General features: G+C 60.0%; 2 protein-coding genes across 15 annotated transcripts; both read right to left on the bottom strand.

Moving 5' to 3' along the window:
- Window positions 1-1,249: 1,249 nt before the first annotated feature.
- On the bottom strand, window positions 1,250-16,754 carry LOC101947346 (poly [ADP-ribose] polymerase 2). Of its 14 annotated transcripts, none has more exons than XM_065565473.1 (19): window positions 16,477-16,754; window positions 15,285-15,422; window positions 15,080-15,198; window positions 14,552-14,764; window positions 14,086-14,220; window positions 12,489-12,559; window positions 12,118-12,168; window positions 11,883-11,979; window positions 11,631-11,706; window positions 11,462-11,558; window positions 11,051-11,204; window positions 10,753-10,891; window positions 9,674-9,737; window positions 9,461-9,595; window positions 9,098-9,222; window positions 8,599-8,698; window positions 8,383-8,481; window positions 8,073-8,197; window positions 7,068-7,329 (listed from the first exon to the last, which is right to left on the bottom strand). In XM_065565473.1, exons 1-19 carry the CDS (start codon window positions 16,737-16,739, stop codon window positions 7,170-7,172), a joined length of 2,361 nt encoding a protein of 786 aa, XP_065421545.1. In that variant the 5' UTR covers window positions 16,740-16,754; the 3' UTR covers window positions 7,068-7,169. The 14 variants fall into 14 exon arrangements, with proteins under 14 accessions (XP_065421540.1, XP_065421550.1, XP_065421542.1 ...); XM_065565480.1 differs by having other exon boundaries at window positions 15,285-15,441; window positions 16,477-16,618; XM_065565468.1 differs by lacking the exon at window positions 8,073-8,197 and having other exon boundaries at window positions 1,250-7,329.
- A 1,949-nt stretch (window positions 16,755-18,703) lies between these two features.
- On the bottom strand, window positions 18,704-21,119 carry LOC101932099 (zinc finger protein 664-like). The gene is made up of 2 exons (XM_005284248.5): window positions 20,981-21,119; window positions 18,704-20,597 (listed from the first exon to the last, which is right to left on the bottom strand). Exon 2 carries the CDS (start codon window positions 20,575-20,577, stop codon window positions 19,189-19,191), a length of 1,389 nt encoding a protein of 462 aa, XP_005284305.3. The 5' UTR covers window positions 20,578-20,597; window positions 20,981-21,119; the 3' UTR covers window positions 18,704-19,188.
- Between the last annotated feature and the right edge of the window lie 888 nt (window positions 21,120-22,007).

Here is a 22,007-nt window from a genome sequence, read left to right as displayed (position 1 = left end):
GGGCTATTCCCCTCCCCCCCCCCATGGGGACCCTGCCCCAGGGCACTGGCTGCCCCTCCCCCACTAACTTCTCTCTCCTGCCTGCAGTTCGGCCGCCCGCGGGCATTGGTGGGGCACAGTGCCCCGGTGTGTGGTGCTGCCGTGAGCCCGGCTGCTGCCCGCGTCCTGACAGTGTCAGGAGATGGTGCTGTGCACGTGTGGGCAGCGCCCTGGCAAATGGGTAAGAGACTGCTTCACCGGATACCCCTTCCCTCCTGAAGCCAGAGAAGTCCTGGCTCCCAGCCCTGCTCTAACCACTAGACCCCACTGCCCTCCCGGAGTTGGGAGAGAACCCAGGAGTCCTGGCTCCCAGTGTCCCCTGCTCTAACCCACCAGATCCCACTCCCCTCCCAGAGCAGGGGAGAGAACCCAGGAGTCCTGGCTCCCAGCCTGTCTCTCTCCTGGCAGGATGTGTCAAGGGTCCCGGCTGGCACCGTGGGGCCATCTCTGCTCTTGCCTGGTCTCCCGACGGGACACTGGCGGTGTCAGGCGGGGAGTGTGGGGAGCTGATTGTGTGGGGGGAGGCCAAGTCCCTGGCCACGGTGCAGGTATGTTGCGGGGGGTGGTGGTGGAGAGATGGGGCTGCTCCCTGAGGCTGGGGGGTGTGGTGGGAGGCAGGGGAGGAGAGAGGGGAAGACAGATGGAGTGGGCGAGATGGGGAGCAGGAGGGAGGTGCTGAAGCCCCTCTGGTGAGTCGGGAGGTGGGGTGTGTGTGTGCGCCTGTGGCTCCTTCGGTGAGTGAGGGGTTCAGGGGGGGTCCCTGCAGTTCCCTTGGTGAATGGGGGAGGTTGGGGGGCCCTGCAGCTCCTCTGGTGAATGGGGGATTGGGGGGGGCAGCCCCCTACGTTCCTGGGTTTGACTCTCGTCTCTGCCCCTGTAGCTTAGTCAGCCCGGACGCCTGGGTTCCAGACCCCCCTGAGTACCTGTTTGATGTGGCTGTGACCCCAGATGGGCGGCTTCTTCTGTGGAAGGGGGTGAAAGAACCCACCCTGTACGAACTGGTGAGTGACTGGGCAGAGAACCCCAGAATCTGGGCACCGAGCCCTGTCCCCCTCTCCCCAATGCGCCAGGCCCCACTCCCTCCCAGAGCTGGCAGAGAACCCAGGCGTCCTGGTGTTAGGTAAAAAGCAAGTCCTTACTCACCTCTCCAGCACCCGAGTTCGTGCGGAGTTAGTATGGGGCTCACAATCTGTCAGAGACCAGACACCAATTCGTTGATCAATGGGCTCACACTATCCTTAGCTTGAAAAGCTTCAGAGTAAGTGTGGCAAGTTTATTAGGGGTGAGCATCAATATTTATACACAGAAGTAAACAAAGTGATTAACAGATCATAATGGTCATGTATAATCAATCAAGATTCTACAGGATAAAACAGGTTAAAATGTAAATTCAGAAAGAGAAAAGGGGAGATGGCTACTTAAGGGGAGGGGGGTGTCATGAGTAGTTCGCAGGTCAGAGCTTTGGGTAAAAGTTCAGACAGAGACATCAAGTCTGGGTTAAGTTTAAGCTCATCAAAAGTTCAGACTCAACACTGGTGCCCAGCCCCACCCCCACCCCCTCCTCCCTCCAGCACACTAGGCCCCACAGCAGAGAACCCAGGAGTCCGGGCGCCCAGTCCCCTTCCCCCCCCCCCCACTAGGCCCCTCCTCTCCCCGAGCCGGCAGAGAACCCAGGAATCCAGGTGCCCACACCAGTGTTGTTTGCTCTGTAGAGGGTGGGGGAGTCGGAGGAACTGGAGAAATCCCGGGAGGCCAAGATCCGCCTCTGGGAGCGGGATGAGGACGCCGATTCCAGCTGGTTCAGCAGGGCCTGGCTCAGCCCAGGTGAGTCCTGGCACAGAGCTGCGGGTCAGGAATGAGGGGGGCTAGCAGGGGGCTGCGGGTCGGGAGTGTATGGGGGCAGGGCTAGCAGGGGCTTTGGGTTGGGCATGAGGGGCAGTCGGGAGGTTCAGCTCTGTCCCTTCGCAGACTCATCCCTGCTCCTCACCCGCTCTGACGGGATGCTCTGGACTCAGGCTCTGTGGAGTGAGGAGGATGATGCAGCCGAGTCCTGGAGCAGTGGGTGAGCACGCCCTGGCTGGGCCTGTCTCTGTTGGGGACCCTGTCCCGGCAGGGCCCATCCCTCCTTCCCTGCTGGCAGCAGCCCAGTCTGCTGCACTGGGTGGGGTGCGGATGTTTCCCTCCTTGCGTGTCATCGGCGTGGTCAGCAGGGTTCAGGGTTAACACCCAGCGCAACGAATGACAGAGAGTTATCCCCATCCTTGTGAGGGGCTTGGCCCCTGCTGAGCTCGGTGCGGGCTGGCCGCAGCCTCAGGTCAGCTTCCGGGGGTCGGAGGGTTCGTTCTCTTCCCTGGAAGCACTGAGGCTGGGGTGAACCCTCAGGTCAGCCGATCCCGCAACCCCTTTGGGCTGGGGCAGGGGCCTCCTGTTCCTACACGTTAACCCCTTCACGGCCTGTGCCCCTCAGATCCACAGTTCCAAGGTCACTGCGCTGCACAGCTGCGGGGATGTGCTAGTGACGGCAGCGCTGGTGTAGATTAATCTCTGATAATTTTCACATAACTCTACATTGTGCCTCTTCATATAACCTTGTGGTGGGTCTACCCACGTGTGACCTCTGTTTTCATGGGACTTTGTATCAAAGCCTCATTTAGAAACTTTGCATTGCCCTTGGTATAATATTATAGCCCCTAAGGATAGAATAATATAGAAGAAAAATTTCTTTTTGCTAGCAGTAGAACAAGAGCTCTCCCCCCCCCCACTCTTAATCAATTGCCCTGTTGAATGAATGAGGTGTGGATGAGCAAGGCATGGAAGGCAGCACCTCCAGACAGCCTAACTGTTGAAGAGGGGCTGGGAGCCAGACCCAAGGAAAATAAAACGTGTCAAGTGGGCTCATTAAAGACAAGCAGACATACTGACAGCCTCGGGGGTTAGAAGCAAGCACCTTCTTTTGGAAACACCCTCTTTGCAGCATTGGGACAACACTCAAAAGAAAGCAGCACAAAGGACCAATGGACACAGACACAGAGTTTGAATCTGGTATAGATTTGCATAAGTGGAAAGCTGCTATAAAAGTGAGGTGTCTTGCAGAGGACCCTGGGTCTCGTCTTGTCAACATGGGAGCATCGATCCGGATCGGCAGAAGCCCGGCTCCACCCCCTCCCCCATCTAACTCACCTGCCCAGTGAAGTTAAGGGGAGCAACTAATTGGTAACAACAAGACGGAGTGTGTTTGTGTGTGTATGAGTGTAAGTGTAATATATTATATGCATATAACACAGTGTTAATAAATACATGTATTACTAATAAATGTGGTGTTTTGCCTTATTCCCCCTGAAAAGATCCTGTGCAGTACTTTGAGTATAACATTTTGGTGGAGAATGCGAAAGCGGGAGCAAGCATAGAATCCACAGTTATTATAAAATTGGTGTGCACACCGCCAGCTTTAGCAAGCCTGGCACTATAGGAAAAAGAGCATAAACTTTCAGTTAATTAACCAAACTCTGAAGGATATAGGAGTTTAGGTTTAAATTGTGTTCATGACTGAGCTAAAGAGGAGAACTTAGTGTTTCTCACTCTGATCCGGGGAAGGATTAACCAAACTCTGAAGGATATAGGAGTTTAGGTTTAAATTGTGTTATAAAGGCACATACACTCTCAGCCGTAGCAAGACTGAGCTAAAGAGGAGAACTTAGTGTTTCTCACTCTGATCCGGGGAAGGATTTGTATAATTGGTGTATGAACCCTCGGTGGTAGCAGGCCGAGCAATACAGAGGGAGGCTTAGCGTCTCTCCCTCTGGCCCAGAGTGGGTTAAAAACATAAGATACAGATCTTATTCTGTTAAACCAAACTCTGAAGGATATAGGAGTTTGGACAGTGTAGTGTGGTTTATGTTTGTTTAGTTTTTTTGTAAGTAATATTGTGGTAATTTCACAATTTTGAAGAAAATGTTTAAGGAATGGGACCAGGAAGGGTGGGGGCTAGTTGGAAAGCCCACCCTCCTTGCTAAATTGGTAGTGGAACAAGGCTTGTGCCCATGGAAAGGAACTGTTTATTGAAAAAAGCAGGATCGGGCCCAGGCAAGCAACAGATAAAGAAACTGAAAAACAGGTTGGGTACAGAGAGTTAAAACAGCACTCTCAAATCTTACAGCAGCAGTAACATCAGGAGAAAAAACATTTGAGACCCCAGAAGGGGGCAGACGTTTGGGACCCCTCTGGAGATTGGGAAGGGGGATATTTGGGTAAATTCCTCCTCCCTGGGCCAAAATGCCATTGAAACAGTTAACAGTGCCTGCTTCTGCCTCAGATCTCCAGGCCATGGCAAAATGGCTGGAGATTTTAAAACAGAATTTTTTTTTCTAGATGGAGTGTTAACGCCCTTTTACTGGGAAAAAGGGAGGATTTACACTCTCAAAAAAATGCACCACTTAATTAGCATTTGTTCAGCCCCAAGTACCAAACACACTGTGGCAGAGACCAAGCAGGTTCTGCCATGGTGGAAGCACTGTGCTAATTTGTTTCCAAGCTTCTATCTTTCAGGCTCTGAACCGGAACATCAGAAGAGCTGCTACCAGCAAGAGTTATAAAATACCATGGTTATAGTGTCATGACAAAGTCTGTGTTCAGTGTTCTGTGTTGCATGTTCTGTGTCTGTCTCTAGTGGTGTCCTGTGCTAGCATTGGGTCTAGAAAAAGAGGGGATACTACACTAGACAGGGCAAATGTCTTTTCCTCTCTCTACTTCCCCCATCTCCCTCCAACTTATCAATCACCCCTTGTGTCCAAAAGACTTTGGTCCCCAGTGCATCAGGTTATTTTGTTTTGTTAGGTTCTCTAATAATCATTTTGGTGTTGATTTTTGTTCTTAATACATTTGTATTGTTAGTTACATTTGCTTGTATTATTATTAATTCCACACTTTCCTCTATGCACTCTGGTTCTATTTCCCCAAGCCCTGAAGGGTAGTTCTTGGGCCCCCATAACCTGTAAGACCTTGGCCCATAATTGTATGGCCCCATCTTTCAGGTCCCCAAAAACCTCTGAGAACAACTGTTAAAAATAGGGAATTCTACAACATTTTAGCAACTGAATGTTAGTTTAAGTCCAAATCAGCTTAACCTTGCATAACAACTGTGGTACTCCTACAAAATCTTATTTGTTGTGTGTGCTTAAGAAGGTCCTGACCTCAGTGACTTTTATTGTTTGATGGCTATTGCAGCATCAAACTTGGGCCTCATTTTGTTTGTCAATGTACCCAATTATTGTAATGGTAATGGTTTTGTTGTATTTCCAATTATTATAATTATAATTGTTTGCATTTGTGTTTATGTTATATCTGGTGTTTAGTCAATTGTAATGGTTTTAGTTATATTCACCTGGTTATAATTGTTTGGTTTGTTTGCAACAAATACAAAAGATTTATATGGTGACCACTCAAGAATTGTTCTTGAGAGGTCAAAAGGGGGACAATGTAGATCAATCTCTGATAATTTTCACATAACTCTACATTGTGCCTCTTCATATAACCTTGTGGTGGGTCTACCCACGTGTGACCTCTGTTTCATGGGACTTTGTATCAAAGCCTCATTTGGAAACTTTGCATTGCCCTTGGTATAATATTATAGCCCCTAAGGATAGAATAATATAGAAGAAAAATTTCTTTTTGCTAGCAGTAGAACAAGAGCTCTCCCCCCCTCCCCCCACTCTTAATCAATTGCCCTGTTGAATGAATGAGGTGTGGATGAGTAAGGCATGGAAGGCAGCACCTCCAGACAGCCTAACTGTTGAAGAGGGGCTGGGAGCCAGACCCAAGGACAATAAAACGTGTCAAGTGGGCTCATTAAAGACAAGCAGACATACTGACAGCCTCGGGGGTTAGAAGCAAGCACCTTCTTTTGGAAACACCCTCTTTGCAGCATTGGGACAACACTCAGAAGAAAGCAGCACAAAGGACCAATGGACACAGACACAGAGTTTGAATCTGGTATAGATTTGCATAAGAGGAAAGCTGCTATAAAAGTGAGGTGTCTTGCAGAGGACCCCAGGTCTCGTCTTGTCAACATGGGAGCATCGATCCGGATCGGCAGAAGCCCGGCTCCACCCCCTCCCCCATCTAACTCACCTGCCCAGTGAAGTAAAGGGGAGCAACTAATTGGTAACAACAATTGTGTTTGTGTGTGTGTGTGTGTGTGTGTGTGTGTGTGTGAGTGTAAGTGTAATATATTATATGCATATAACACAGTGTTAATAAATACATGTATTACTAATAAATGTGGTGTTTTGCCTTATTCCCCCTGAAAAGATCCTGTGCAGTACTTTGAGTACAACACTGGATGGAGACCTCAAGATCTGGAAGCACGCCACGGGGAGACTGGTGGGTGGCGTGAAACGATGCTCCTCACTCCAACCCACAGCCCCCTGCCAACCCAGCCCTGGGCTCCCCCAGCTCTTCCAGTGCCCCTCACTCCCCACCCGCAGCCCCAGGCTCTCTGATCCCTGGTTCTCTCTCTGCAGCTGGGGCAGTTCCATTGCGCTGCTCCTGTCTCCTGCCTCCCAGCTGCTCTTGGCCGTGGGCGACATCCTGGGCAACGTCTATTTCCTGGAGTGGGCCTGTCTGCGGGGGGACAAGGCTGAACCCTGACCCATATGAGCGGAGATGACACAATAAAGCCGCCTGCTGAGCTGCAAAGAACAAGGCCTTTCCTGTCCCAGCAGGTCCCGGCCCAGCCCCTCCCCCAGAGCGAGGGGGGGCTAAGAGGCCAGAGACACGTCCCCCCTACCCCGTCCCCCCTACCCCGTCCCTTGGGATCTATCAGGCCCCAGGCCCCCACCCTTGTGTTACTGCTTCTGGGTTGTCCATGGGGCTGGATGAGGGCGAGAGAGTCGCGACATTGTATCTCAAGCCCCCATGCCCTAGCCTAATTGGGGGAAAACACCCCCCTGTAGGGGGCAGCCAGGCTCCTGACTCAGCAGCCCTGCCCCCCATTTCCAGCACGCTGCAGCCAGAAATGCAGCAGGGCGCAATCAGGGCTGGTACCAAATGTATTGCTGTAGAAAGCAGCCAGAGAAACATTTCCACAGGAATCCCGGAGGGGGGAAGGGGGTGTCTCTCGACCGGGTGGCCTGTCACCACAGCGGGGCGAAGCTGAAGCGCACTTGGAGCAGGTAGCGCATCCGCACCTGGCCCGGGTCGTAGACGACGAACTCGTTGTAGTTGAGGGTGTAGCCGTGGGGGTTCGTCACGCCCGTCTCCACGGCTGGGCCCAGCGGCACTGCAGCCCCATCCCTGGGGGGAGACGAGGCGGAGGTCAGGGCGAGGGTAGCTCAACCCCCCAGATGCCTGGTTCTCTCTCATTCTGGGGGGCAGCGCCAGGCACGCATGGCTCCTGGGCTGCATAGATTTGCTGCTCTTTTCCCGGAGCCCCCCCTCCCCCCCCCAGCCGGCTGGCACCGAGCAGCAGCCGCGACGGGCTGGGGAGGGGCACCCTGGGGGCCGAGCACCTAGCTCTGCTTGACGCGCTGCAGTGGGCGGGCAGGATCTGCACCCACAGGCCGGGTTCTCCCCTTGCCGGCCTTCACCCCCTGCCCTGAGCTGGCAGCTGGGTTGGCGCCGGGCTGTTCAAACGCGACACGGCTATTTCTCCTCTGGGCCTGGAACCAAACCACGGTGGGGGGGCTGCAGGACCGGCCTGTTGGGCGGTACCGGGGGGGGGGGGGGGCTGGAGCAGGCACAGATTTCCCTGGGGGCAGAGGGGGGGCAGCTCTGCCTACCCTGAAGGTCCACGCTGGCTCCAAGTGTCTTGCCTGAGGGCATGAAAAACTGGGGGGGTCCCAGGAGAGTCCCACAAACCAGCCTCTCCTGGGGCCAAGCGAGTCTCCACTGAGCAGCTGCGAAGGGGCTGGGGGGGGGACGGACTGTGGCATCGTGCCAGGGGGCAGAGCTTTCCCCTCATGCTGTCCCCCCCGGGGCCTCCGTCACTCAGGGCAAGCACCATGGGCTGCCAGCCCTGCCCCCTCTCCAGTACTCACAGCATGATGCTATTGGTGGGAGCGGGTGCCAGCTTCCCCAGCCCCTTGGTGCTGTGCTTCCCGGGCGGCAGCTTCCCGGCCTCGGCATTCGCCTCCAGCAGCTCCTGGCACTCACCCAGGGCCACCTGCAACAGGAGAGGGGCACCAAGTCCACAGCTGCCTGTGCGTCCTGCCCAGAGCGGGAAGAGAACCCAGCCCCGTCCTGTTCTAACCCCAGGACCCGACTCCCCTTCCAGAGCCAGACATGAAGCCAGGTGCTCTGGGCCAGGATCGCTCTCCGAGATGCAGTTGGCTCTGGGGTGGCACTCACCTCACACAGCAGCAGCAGGCCCACGTCGCGCTGGCGTGAGGCGAAGCAGTAATTGGCGCTCTTGGACGACATGTCTGCGAAGTAAATGCCCTTCCCAAACTGGGGGTGAGAGATGGGGGGTGGTGAGGGATTAGACTGGCTGAGGGGGAGGGAGCTGGGAAAGGGTCGAGGAGGAAAAGGCAGGCAGCTGCGGACAAGGGGGGGGGGGTGTCTCACCATGTAGCCGGTGACGGGGGCCTCAGGGGGTGCCACTCGCAGCCCCTGGCTCAGGATCCCCACCCAGTTGCCCAGCCGGGAGCCATGCCACAGCAACGTCCTGGGGGGAAAAAGGGAGAGGGTGAGCCCCATGCCCAGCCTCCCCCGTTCCCCGCAGTACCCAGCCCCTTTACTGGCTGGGATCCAACCCCCACCCCACCGGACTCTCCTTCTGTGACCAAGCGTGAATTGTCTAACACTTTTACTCTGCCGCTGTGTGCCTTAGTTTCCCCTGTGCCTGGCACTGAAGCAGAAGGGTTCACTTAGCTCGGAGGAGTGTGGGGGGGGCAATGCTGGGAGGGAGCTGACAGAGCCGGGAGGAGGGGGGGCAGTCTGGTTGCACAGATGTAACCCACCAGGTGCAGGACAAACCCACCTGTTCCCATCCCTGGGCCCCCCCAGCTGCTCCTGCCCCCAGGATGCCCCCCAGGCCCCTAGATCACTCCCCCCAGCCCCTCACCGGTTGGACAGGCTGGCGCGGAAGGGGGGCTCGCCGGCCCGGCGCAGGGTGAAAGCCTCCAGCAGCTCCATGGAGTAGTCACGGTGGGTGGGCGCATGGGTGGAGAGCAGGTACCGCTCCAGCACCTGGAGGGAGCTGTGGGGCGTGAGCTAACCCCAGCCCTGCCCCCCTCCCCACCCGCCTGGCCTTTTTCAGCCCCCGCTCCCCCCCGCCACATGCCCCTGGTCACTGCCCCCTCACCTGGCCTCCCCAGCCCCACACTGTCCCCCTTGCCCGCCCCCCTAACCTACACTGCTCCCCACTACTCCCCAACCCACCCTGCCCCCCAGCTTCCCCACTGCTGGCCCCTCGCAGCCCCCCGACCTGGAAGTGGGCAGAGTCCCGCTCCAGGGGGTGGAGCTCACAGCCCAGCGTGCGGTAGCTTCGGTCCAGCGGGTGCTCCTGGCCATGCAGCTCCAAGCGTGCCAGCTTGATGGCGATCTGGATCTCACCCAGGGCCTGGGGGGTGGGAGGAGTCAGAGGGGGATGGACAGACAGAGAGATGGAGGGACAGATTTCCCACCTCCCCCCGCTCACCTCCAGCAGCTGCACCTTCTCCTGAAGCTCCTGCCACGTCCGGATCAATGGGGGTGTCCGAAGCCTGGGTGTGTGTGTGGGGGGGAGAGAAGCAGAGTGAGCCAGGCCTAGGGGGAGTGGGGGGGACCTAGAGCCCCAGCGAGGACGCAGAGCAGGGCAGGGTAGGGGGTGCTTGGAGGGGCAGGGGTAGGGTTGCCAGGTGTCCGGTTGTTGACCGGAACACCCAGTCGAAAAGGGACCCTGGCAGCTCCAGTTACCACTGCTGGAAGGGCCATTAAAAGTCCGGCTGGCGGCACAGCGAAGCTAAGGCAGGCTCCACGCGGTTCCCGGAGGCAATGGCATGTCCCCCGTCCAGCTCCTAGGCATTGGGGCAGCCAGGGGGCTCTACACGCTGCTCCCGCCCCAAGCACTGTGGTTCCCGACCAATGGGAGCTGCGGGAGCAACGCCTGCAGACAGAGCAGTGCATAGAGCCGCCTGGCTGTGCCTCCACGTAGGAGCCAGAGGGGGAACATGCCACTGCTTCCGGGAGCTGCCTGAAGTGAGCATCACCCGGAGCCTGCACCCCCACGCCCCAACCCCCTGCCCCAGCCCTGATCCCCCTCTCACCCTCCAAACCCTTCGATCCCAGCCCAGAGCACCCTCCTGCACCCCAAACCCCTAATACCCAGCTCTGCCCCAGAGCCCGCACCCCCAGCTGGAGCCCTCACCCCCCCACGCTCCAACCCCCTGCCCTCCGAACCCCCCTGCCCCAGTCCAGAGTCCCCTCCTGCACTCCAAACCCCTCATACCTGGCCCAGCCCCAGAGCCCTCACACCCCCTGTACCCCAACCCCCTGCCTTAGCCCAGTGAAAGTGAGTGAGGGTGGGGAGAGTGAGCAACAGAGGGAGGGGGGATGGAGTGAGCAGAGGCAGGGCCTCAGAGGAGGGGTGGAACAAGGGTGTTTGGTTTTGTGCAATTAGAAAGTTGGCAACCCTAGGCAGGAGGTGCTCGGAGCGGGCGGGGGACACTCGGCACGGCGGAGCATGCTGGGAGCGACACTCGGGGGGAGGTGCGGGGGGGGGCACTTGGGGGCACTGACCCAAAGTCATGGGGCACACGGGTGTAGAACTCGTTGCAGGCTTCCAGCAGGGCCCGTCCAGTGTCCCCGGCCCGCAGAACCGCCTCCACCTTCTGCAGTGACTGGAACCCAGCACGGATCTGCTCCACCGTCAGCTTCCCTGGGGGGAGCGGGTCAGAACCACCAGCGCCTGGGACCCCCCAGGAGCCCCCTGACTCCCGCCAGATCCCCTGCACCCCAGAACCCTCTCAACCACAGCCCAGATCTGCCGGCCCCCGCCACCCCCAATCCCTCCCCTACACGCCCATGGGGGGCTCACCGAGAGGAGCCTTCTTGGTGTCATACTTCATCTCCAGCACAATCTCCTCCATGGCCTGCAGGTCGCAGATCAGCCCCAGCAGCGCCTGCACTCGGGGGTCCAGTCGTGAGGCTGGTTTGGGCTGGGAGGCCCCCGCGCAGCTCGGCTCTGCGGCCTGGGCGGGGGGGGTGGGGGTTGTTACTGGGTCTCCCAGCCATACCCAGAGCACCCCCATCCTGCCACCCTGCAATGCTCCCATGGAGGTGGGACACAGGGCCCACTGCTTCTCCACATGAGCTGGGGGGCCTGCGTGGGCTTCAGGATCCATGTGCAGGTAATATGGGGCAGGGGGTTATGTGTTGGGGGACATGAGGCCAGCTGTCCTTGTGCAGGTCGTATGGGGGGGCTCTAAGGGGGGGGTGTCACACTCACGGGGGGCCGGCTGTCCATGTGCAGCAGGTCGTACTTGCCAGGCACTTTCTGGAAGTTGCACCGCTCGGCCCAGTGGTTTTTGGTCTTGTCTAGGAACCTGGGGAGAGACCGGAGAGGGAGGCGAGGAGGGGGCAGGCTCCAAGGGGTTTGGGGGGAGGGGGGGACTCACTTCTTAGTGAAGATCTCCTTGGCCTGGGCAAGGTCCCCAGCGCAGGACACCAGCGCGTGTTGGCCTGGCCGCCCCACTGCAGGGACAGGACAGATGTGGTGATGGGGGACACTGCTCTGCCCCCCCAACCCCTGCCATGCACCCAGCCCCCTGCCACACCCTAGCCCCTGGCCACACACATCCAGCTCCCTCCCCCATGCAGGAGTGCCCCACGACACTCACCCAGCCCTCCATGGCCCCCACCCTGCTCACCGCGCCCCCAGCGCGTCCAGACGCTGTAGCTCTGCGGCCCATCGTCCTCCAGTAGCTGTAGGACGTAGAACTTGTTGTTGTTGAACTGGAGGTTGGTCTGCGGGACGGATGGACAGACCGGGGGCTGGGCGTCAGGGACAGGGCTGGGGGGGGTCTCTGCCCGCAGCAGCCCCCCTTCCCCCAGCTCCTGAGCGGGTGGCTCTCCCGGCCAGGAGTGCCACAGCACCACACTCACCTGGTTGAGCATCACGTCGTAGACGTCGTCCCCTTCACAGTATATGTGGGCCTGGGGGGAAATGGGCACTTCCTGAGCCGCAGCCGGCCCTGGGAAGGGATGGGGTGTGAGGAAGTCCCCTCTAGGGGCATTGGCCCCAATCCCACCCCAGTGGGGACTGGCTGTCTCAGGGATGTGGGGCTTTTCCTCTCTAGGGGGGCTGGCTCTGATCCCACCCCAGGTCAGGGACTGGCTGGTTCAGGGGACAGGGAACGGGGCATGGGGCTTTTCCCCTCTAGGGGGCGCTGGCCCCAATCCCGCCCCAGGGCAGGCATTGGCTGGTTTAGGGGGGTGGGGACTGGAGACCCCCGGGGCAGGAGGTCTTGCGTTACCTTCCCCAGTTTAGCCAAGCACTCTGGATCCACCGGCGCCTTCCCCTTCACAATCAGGGTCTTGATGACCTCTGGGGGTGACAGACAGAAATGGGGGTGGGGAGAGGATTTAAGAGATATCAGTGCAGGGATCCTAGGGACCTGAGCCAAGGTAGGGCCTGGTGCTCGAGGAACAACAGAGCTCCAGCCACGCCACGGGCCCCTTCCCAGGCAGCCACGAGGAACCAGCAGCGCCCAAGGCCGACATCACGCACTCCTAGCGCAGGATAGGGGAGGCACTTATAAATCACACCCGTTTCCAAATCAGCTTGGCTGCCTAACTCGCAGCCCCGAGTCGCAAAAGAGCTGGCTGAGATTATCTCTGACCTGCTGGCATTCATCTGAAATCAACCCGGGATAGAGGGAACATTCCTGAAGAGCGGATGAGTGTGTAGCTTTAGGCCAGTTAGCCTGACGAAAAGCCCGGGAAGAATAACACAAAAGCTGATGCGGGATTCAAGCAATCCCAGGTTAAAGCCCAGGAACTTCAGCAAGGCCAGGCAGGCTTCACGGAAAACAAACAAAGCTGATCTCATCCGTTGGTGACGTTACGGGTTTCGTCGATACAGGGAACTTTATATGCTGTGCGACTTGGCACCGTGTGACCCGACTGAAAACCGAGCGCTGTGGGCTAGTGACAAAGTGCCTGACACACGGATTAAAAACTGGCTAACTGGTAGATCTGCACACATCGTCGCCGGGCCACATCCGGCCCACGGGACCGTCCTGCCTGGCCCCCGAGCTCCTGGCCCGGGGAGGCTAGCCTCCAGCCCCTCCTCCACTGTTCTCCCCCCAAAGCCTCAGCTCGCTCGCTCCGCCACCAGCACAATGCTCTGGGCGGCAGAGCTGTGAGCTCCTGGGGCAGCGCAGCTGCAGAGCCTGGCCTGACCTGGTCTCTGTGCTGCGCAGTGGCGGCGGCGTGGCGGTAGCACCGCCAGCCACCGATGCTCCAGGCAGCGCGGTATGGGGGCAGGGGGGGTTGGATAGAGGGCAGGGGAGTTCAGGGTGGTGGTCAGGGGGTGGGGGGGGAATAAGGGGTTGAATGGGGGCGGGGTCCTGAGGGGGGCAGTCGGGGGGGGGTGCTGGATGGGGCGGCACGGGGTAGTCGGAGGCAGTCAGGGGCAGGGGTTCCAGGGGCAGTAAGGGGACAGGAAGAAGGTGGATGGGGCAGGAGTCCCAGGGGGGCCGTCAGGAACGAGAAGAGGGGTTGCATGGGGCGGCGGGGATCTGGGGGCGGTCAGGGGACAGGGAGCAGGGGTGTATGGATGGGGCAGGGGTCCCAGGGGGTCCATCAGGGAACAGGGAGGGTTGTATGGGGCAGGAGTCCAGGGGGTGGGGGGGCAGATAGGAGGTGGGGGCCAGGCCATGACCCCCTCCCCTAACCGGCCCTCCATACAATTTACAAACCTGATGTGGCCCTCAGGCCAAAAAGTTTGCCCGCCCCTGTTTTAGATGGTAATCTATTGGAAGGGGGCAGAGCCAGAAAACCAAGGTTGGAACAAACAGCTGGCAGAGAGAGGCCGGCAGACCAGGGGTGCTGTAGTTCGCCACCCCTCACCTGTGCTCTCTTCCCCGGCTCCGGGGTTGGGGCTGGCCCCCCCATCCCGGGGTCTCTTCGGCGCTGGGGGCCGTTGGGGGGACGAGGAGCCAGGGACGGAGCTGGGCTCAGATCCCCCATCATCATCCACAGCGTCTGTGGAGAGAGGCCATGGGTGAGAGGGGGAGAGTGCCACACCCCAGAGATGGCCGCATCTCAGCACCAGGCAAGCCACCCTGTGCGTTGTCGCTGTGACCCAGCTGTGCCTGGCGTCAGATTCTCCTCCGAGCTCCCTGGGGGATGATTAATGACTAACGAGCTTACACTCTGGCAGCAAGGCCTGCCCCGCCCCAGGTGCCCGAGACCTGCTCACCAACCGGAGCTGGGCCCTGGGAGCCTGAACCCCTTCCCCCAGCTTCCCACAGAGCCCGCTTTACCCACTAGGCCCCACTCCCCTCACAAAGCCAGGGAGAGAACCCAGGAGTACCTGACTCCCTCCGCTCCATCCGGCGCTGGTACCCAGTTCTGATGTTGGTCTGGGTCATCTGTGCCGTGTCCAATGTGTAGCGGGTCCGGCTGAACGTCACCTCTAGGCTGGGCCCCCCGTCGCCGCGCCGCGCTCGCTCCAGCGCCAGGCAGGTATCGGCAGGGTAGGGCAGCCACTGCCCCTCTTCGTCCCCCTGCCAGCACCACATGAAATCTGGGCCACGGGCATCCTGTTAGCTCCCTGCCAGCGCTAACCCTGCAGCTCCCAGCCTCTGGGGCAGTGATGGTGATGGGGCATCGGACCCAGGTGTCCAGGTGGCTGAGCAGGGCGTTCACCCCCGGGGGCCCCACAGCTCCCAGCCTCTGGGGCAGTGACGGCGAGTGGGCATAGGACACAGGTGTCTGGGCAGCACAGCAGGGTGCTGACCCCTAGGGTGCCCCATACTCGGGGGAGTGATCAGGACAGGGCGTGGGACCCAGGCATCCGGGACGACACTGCTCCCCCCACCAGGGGGCCCTGGGCACTCACAGGAGTCCTGGTCCTGGACAGCGGCTGCCACACATCTGTCCTGCCCCGTCTGTCCATCCCGCTGCACCATCCGCCGCAGATCCACGCGGGAACCCACAGCCACGCTGGGCTTCCCTGCCCTGGGGGGAGATGGACACGGCTCAGAGCCTGTGACTCCCCCACCATAGCCCGAGCAACGACACCCCCCCACCCCCAGGGCACTCACCTGGCTGCCTGTGTCAGCACCTCGCTCTGCTCAGGCACGAAGCGATGCCAGGTGCCGCCGGAGTCCTGCCACTCCCAGCGCAGCTCCAGTGCCAGGCCCGCACCCCCCGCCTCGGCTGCCCTCTGCTTCTGCCTCATCCTGGGAGTGACAAGCGGGGCTGGCGAGCAGAGAGAAGGGAGGCAGGGATCCACAGACTGTGATCCCCAAGCTATATAGCCCCATACAGATCATCCTACTGAAATCCATACAGCCTGTATGGACCAGTACACACACATCCCAGGCCATATAGCCCCATACAGACCATTCTACTGCCATCCATACAGCTGTGTAAGAACCAGCACCCACCCAGGACATATAGCCCTATACAGACCATCCTACCAAGATCCATATAGCCCAGTATGTACCAGCACAACCCCACCCCCTCAGGTCATAGAACCCCATATGGGCCATTCTACTGCAATCCATATAGCTTCTTACCCCCCCCCCGCCATATAACCCTATACTGACCAACCTACAGCAATTCATACAGTTTTGTATGGATCAGCACCCCCCCACGATCACCCTATACAGACCACCCTATAGAGATCCACACAGCCCTGTATGTACCAGCAGATCCCCAGGGCGACACAGCCCTATATGAATGAGCATGTTCCTCCCTGCCCACTCTCACAGCCTTATATGGACCATCCCACCATGATCTATGTAGCACTCCATGAACCAGTTCCCTCCCCCGCTGGGACTCTGCAACAGCTCCAGGCCCCACTGCGTTCCCCACAGCCCCCCGCCCTCAATGCAATATCCTAACCCTTCGCGTTTTCCCCCCTTGACCCTAACTCCCTGCTCCCAGAACACCCCCACTTCCGGGGACTCCCAGAGCACCCCGTCCCCCCTTGCATGCCCCCAGACCACCACTGCAACCCCAGCCCTGTTGCACCCCCCCCCACTGTAACCCTGACCCATTGAACCCCCCCGACCCATTGCACCCCCCCCGACCTCCCCCACTGCAACCCCAGCCCCATTGCACCCCCCAACCACGCCTGCACCTCTTCCAATGTTTCCCACCCCATTGCACCCCCTAGAGGCCCCCTGAACCCCTCCCTCACTACTCCCCTGCTCCCCCACACCCTTACAACCCAACCTCTCCCTGCACCCTTCCCCCACTGCACCCCCCCTAGGGTTCTCCTCCCCGCACCTGGGAGCGGCGGCTCCCACCCGCCCACGCTCCAGGCAACGTTCCGGGAACCAAACTCTCGCGCAGCCCATCCTCATTTGCATATCGCTCCTTTGCATTTGCCCCGTCCCCTGCCCTGGCCGGTCGCGGGCGTGGAGGAGCCGGAGCCCCGCCCCTAGCTGGTAGGCGCGCATGGTACTATGTGAGACACACACGGGGCTCGCCGCTCGGCGACACTCATTGGCGGGCGGAGCAGGGTCATTTGCATAGCGGGCGCGGTGCATGCTGGGAGTATGGGGGGGCGGGAGCCCCCTAGATCCCCACTTCGCGTGAAGACGTGAAAGGGGGGCGATTTGCGTACGCCGCGGCACATGCCGAGAATTGCATTGCCTGCTCATCGTCACTTGTAAAGACCAGAGTGTCTGGAGGCTAATATATCCCCTGGGCAAACATTTGCTAGCTCTCCAAAAGTGAACCAATTTCTATTCCCCCCTCCCCCCCAGCCATACAGGGCTGTATAGGGCTTGCAACCTCCCAACAGCCGATAAGCCTGAGAGGTCCTGCTCTGTCTGCTCCCCCTCAGCCCTCCTGGGCTTGGTCTACACTAAACCCCCAAATCGAACTAAGGTACGCAACTTCAGCTACATGAATAACGTAGCTGAAGTCGACGTACCTTAGTTCGAACTTACCGCGGTCCAGACCCGGCAGGCAGGCTCCCCCGTCAACTCCGCGTACTCCTCGCGGCGAGCAGGATTACCGGAGTCGACGGGGAGCACTTCTGAGTTCGATTTATCGCGTCCAGACAAGACGCGATAAATCGAACCCAGAAGTTCGATTGCCTGCCGCCGAACCAGCGCGGTAAGTATAGACAAGCCCCTGGGCTGTACAACCCTCTGCACAGCTGCCCTGTATGGGCCCTACATCCTCCTTGCTTCGTGCTAGGAGCAGTACAGCCTGTATAGGCCTTGCATCCTCCTCACAGCCTACCATAGGCCATATAGACCTGTATGGGCCTTGCAGGTGCCACACAAAGCCATACAAACCACCTGTCAGATGGGATAACCCCCCCGTTCCCATTCACCAGTCTGTGAAATATGGCCCAGGGCCGCCCACTGACCAAGGAGGCCAACCCAAGATATTGACCTGCTGTTTGTCCCATGCAACTGAACAAGACAGGGCGCCCGGGGTGTGGACACTGTTCTTAGGGCTGTAGGGTGACACAGTCCGCATTGAGCCGCTGGCTACGTTTTCAGTGATTGACCTTGCGACCTTCACTTGTTCCCCCTTTGGATGTGACAGATATTTACAACAGGGCAATATAGCTTTGTAGGTTTGGATTGTTCTACCCCAGGTCATATATCCTAGTACAGACCAGGAGGTAATTCTATACGGACCCTTCCCCCAACCCCTTATATGGGTTCACAAACCAATTCAGAGCATTCTACTCCAAACTCTTTTGTATCTCACCTCCCTCCACACAGGCCATATAATCCCATATTGACCAGCACCCCTTTGTGGGCTCTTAAAGAACAAAGCCATCTCACCCCTACAGACATATGCCAGGCCATATATCCCAATCCAATCTGGTCCCTGCAATCAGGCATAGCTTTTTAATGAGGAGAGTAATTAACCACAGGAACAATGTCCCAAGGACCGGGTGGATTCACTATCGCTGATGATTTCTAAATCTCACTCAGATGTTTTAAGACCCGCACCAGGAATTGTTTGGGACGGTTCTCTGGCCTGTGAGATACTAGGTCAGCCTAGAAGATCACAATGGTCCCTTCTGGCCTTGGAATCTATGAAGCCCCCTGCTTGGGCCGATGTAGTCCCATATGGACCACAGGGACTCCTAGCCCAGTTCAGATCACTGAAACCATCCCCGAGATTCTGTATAGATGGCCCCAGTCTGGTTATTTATGCTCATCCAGACCAGGACTGGGGCTGTTTCGCTAATCCAGACTATTTCAGGCTGGCCCATAAAGCCCCTACAGACCACCCCCCCACATACACTGCCCCAGCTATGGGCCCTTCTGCTACCCCCCCATGCAGAATATTTTCTTCCCCTCCCCCAAGATTTTCAGCTTGCCTCCTCTCACCTAGGCGCTACAGACCAGGGGAGAGCATTATGCTCACAGTGCATGCTGGGACAGGCTGGGCATGGCCCAGGGGTGGGTGGGACACCACCTACCATTGGGGAGGGCGGCTTCCCAGTGGGATGAGGGCCCCTGAGGAAATGGGGATCGTCTTGCAAAAGGGTACAAATGCTTTATTTCAAAACAGAAGCATCAGCCCCAGCTTCCCCTCCTCCCCACATGCAGCCTGCAGACCATCCTCATCCTCCTTCCAGAGGTAGCTGGGCCCTGAACTCCAGAGCAGGGAGCTGGCGAAGATCCCAGTGGCCAGCCCCTATCTGGTGGTGGAGCTAGCACCTGGCTTCCAGCATGGTCTGGCTGTAACAGCGCCCAGTGATGGAGGGGCAGTTCCCCGGCAAATCACTCTCAAGGTGCAAACTCGGCCCCTGAGCTCCCAGCCTACTTTGTCTCGCTGCTGCTGCTGCGGCTGGGCCTCACGGATGGGCGAAGGGGCCATGCCAAGCGCTCTCCCTGCCAGGTCGTTGCCAGCCTTCCGCTCGCCCTGCCTCGTTGAGGGCCTTTTGGGGGTGCAGCGCCCGGCACGGGCTGAGGAGAGCACATCACAGCATACGAGCGGGGCTCTAAGGCCAGGGCAGGGCTATATAGTCCCCGTGGCTGTGGGCACAGGGCTAGGGCTCTCTGTCTCCAAGGCCCCCCAGCGGGCAGCGTCCCTGGCAGCCGGCGGGCAGAGCCCCTTGTCCCGGGAGTGGGTGCGCTGGTGCACCACCATGTTGGAGCGGCGGTGGAAGCGTCGGCCGCACTGCGGGCAGGCGAAGGGGCGCTCGGCCGTATGGGTGCGCTGGTGACGGATAAGATTGGAGCTGCGGTGGAAGCGTCGGCCACATTCGCCGCAGGCGTAGGGCTGCTCGCCAGTGTGGGTGCGCCGGTGCACGGTGAGGGCTGAGCTCTGGGCAAAGGCCTTGGGGCAGTCAGGGCAGCGGTAGGGGCGCTCGCCGGTGTGGCTGCGCCGGTGGGTGGCCAGGTGGGAGCTTTGGGCGAAGGCCTTGGGGCAGTCGGGGCAGCGGTAGGGCCGCTCACCAGTGTGGGTGCGGCCGTGCACCACCATGTCAGAACGCTGGGCGAAGCTGCGCCCGCAGTCTCTGCAGCGGTAGGGCGACTCCTCCAGGTGGGCCCGCTGGTGGCGCCGGTGCACCGTGCTGTGGGCGAAGGCCAGGCCGCAGATGCCGCAGTGGTAGGGCCGCTCCCCGGTGTGGGAGCGCCAGTGGCGCAGCAGTTCCGAGCTGCCGGGAAAGCCCTTCCCACACTGGGTGCAGCGGTAAGGCCGATCAGGCTGGTGCGTGCGCCGGTGCTGCGCCAGGTTGGAGCCAGTGCTGAAGCCCTTGCCGCAGTCGGCGCAGTGGTAGGGTCGCTCCCCGGTGTGGGTGCGGCCATGCACAGCCAGGTCGGCGCGCCGGGCGAAGGCCTTGGGGCAGGCGGGGCAGGGGAAGGGGCGCTCACCAGTGTGGGCCCGCCGGTGCACTGCCAGGTTGGAGCGTTTGCCAAAGCGCCGGCCGCACTCGGGGCAGGGGTGGGGGCGCTCACCTGTGTGCACCCGCCGGTGCTTGGCCAGGCCCGAGCTCTGGGCGAAGGCACGGCCACACTCCTCACAGGTGTAGGGGCGCTCGCCCGAGTGCGACCGCCGATGCACAATCAGCGTGGAGCTTTGCGAGAAGGCCTTGCCGCACACGCTGCACCCGTACCGCCGGGGGCGCACCAGGGCAGCCGGTCCCCCGGCTCTTGTCTGCTCCCCCGCCCCCATGGCCTGGCCCCCATGGTCCCCCTTCCTTCGGCCACCTAGATCTGAGAGCATCCCCGTGTCTCCCTGCACCTCTTCCCACCACACATCCGGCCCCACATCTCCACTAGCCCGGTGCCCGCTGTCGCCATCCCCTTCCTGCTGGGGGGCACTGGCTCCACCCTGCTGCAGGCATCCTAGGGCCGCCAGCCCAGCCGGGGTCAACATCACAGGAGGGGTCCCCTGGGCCATCCTGCTCCACGTCCCGGCACCTGCGGGAGGAGAAACACCAGGGAGATGGACAGCGCCCCAGGCTGCCTGTTGCCACTCGGGGTGGGGTGGGTTAAGTGGGACAGTTGGCAGCCCGGACTCCTGGGTTCTATCCCAGCTCCTGGAGGAAAGCGAAGGGAAGGGGGGGTGTCAGGGGGGGGACCCGGACTCCTGTCTTCCGAGCCAAGCGCTGGGAGGGGAATGGGGACTAGTATCTTGGGGGGGGGGCGTTGGGGGCCTGGGAGCCTCCTAGGTTCTGCGCCCGGGGAAGGGTGGGGAGGAGAGGGGGGTCTAGTGGCTGGGGGGGAGGGGGCCGGACTCCTGGGTTTCGAGCCCAGCAGCCGAAGCCGCCCCCGCCCCAACTCTGGCCCGGCCCAGCTCTTACCGCAGGGGGCGCCGCGCTCCGCCGGGATCCCGCTCGGATCCAGTGTTCCCGGGCCGGACTACCGCTCCCGGCATGCCCCGCGCGGGACTGCAGCTCCCAGCATGCCCCGCGGGGCCTCCCCGCTCCTGCGCAGGGAGAGGGGGAGGGTGTATGGCCCTGCACCGCCAGCCCTGCCACTGCCCCCCAGCTCTCCCCGTGCACCCCGATATCCTGCATCCCCCATCTCTGTACCCCAGTTCTCCCTATGCACCCCAGCTCTGCCCCTTCGCCCCCAGCCCCTCTGTATCACAGCCCTGCCAGTGCACCCCCAGCTCTCCCCATGCACCCTCAGACCCTGTATCCCCAGCTCCCCGTGCACCCCAATCCCCTGCACCCCCGTACCCCCAGCTCTGTCCCTGCACACCAGCCCCTCAGTATCGCAGCCCTGCTAGTGCACCCCAGCTCTCCCCAGGTACCCCCACACCTTGTACCCCAGATCTGCTCCTGCACCCCCAGCCCCTCTGTATCCCAGTCCTGCCAGGACACCAGCCCCTCTTCAGCCCTAACTCTCTGTGCACCCCCAGACCCTGTACCCACAAATCTTCCCCTGGCTACACGCCAACCTACTTCACAGCTCTGCCCCTGCATGCCCAGCCACTCTGTATCCCAGCCCTGCAAGTGCACCCCAGCTCTCCTCATGCACCCCCCACCCCTGTATCCCCAGCTCTGCCACTGCACCCCAACACACACACCCCGCCTGCACTCCCCAAAGTATTGGGGGAAAAATCACCCTGTGAGTGGTTCCTGGGAAGGGAGGGGCATTGGGGGCAGGGGGTGGGAAACAGTAGGAGAGAAATTTGGGGCTGCAGCGAGGAGAGGGGGCTAAGGGGAAGGGAATAAATGGGGATGGGTGGCAGGGGAGGGGAGAGAGGTTGGGGGGTGGGACACTGGAGAGAACAGGAGCAGGGGCAACTGTCAGCCCCACATGCTCCCCGCTCTTGTGCGTGCGCCTAGATCTGAGGGGCCCAGCCCCTAGGTGGGACAAAGC

Source organism: Chrysemys picta, chromosome 13 (assembly GCF_011386835.1).
Source record: "Chrysemys picta bellii isolate R12L10 chromosome 13, ASM1138683v2, whole genome shotgun sequence".
Classification (NCBI taxonomy): Eukaryota; Metazoa; Chordata; order Testudines; family Emydidae; genus Chrysemys; species Chrysemys picta.
Note: the sequence above shows the minus strand (reverse complement) of the source record. Positions and strands in the feature narration are given on the sequence as shown.

What these genes read in the sequence shown, in the direction of transcription:
- LOC101947346 (XM_065565468.1), bottom strand. Translation starts at nt 16,739, where the DNA reads ATGCACCGCGCCCGCTATGCAAATGACCCTGCTCCGCCCGCCAATGAG. An exon ending in GTGCTGACACAGGCAGCCAG is followed by an intron (nt 15,199 to 15,284) that starts GTGAGTGCCCTG and finishes ATCTCCCCCCAG; the next exon opens with GGCAGGGAAGCCCAGCGTGG. An exon ending in CTGGACGCGCTGGGGGCGCG is followed by an intron (nt 11,707 to 11,882) that starts GTGAGCAGGGTG and finishes CTGTCCCTGCAG; the next exon opens with TGGGGCGGCCAGGCCAACAC.
- LOC101932099 (XM_005284248.5), bottom strand. Translation starts at nt 20,577, where the DNA reads ATGGCCCAGGGGACCCCTCCTGTGATGTTGACCCCGGCTGGGCTGGCG.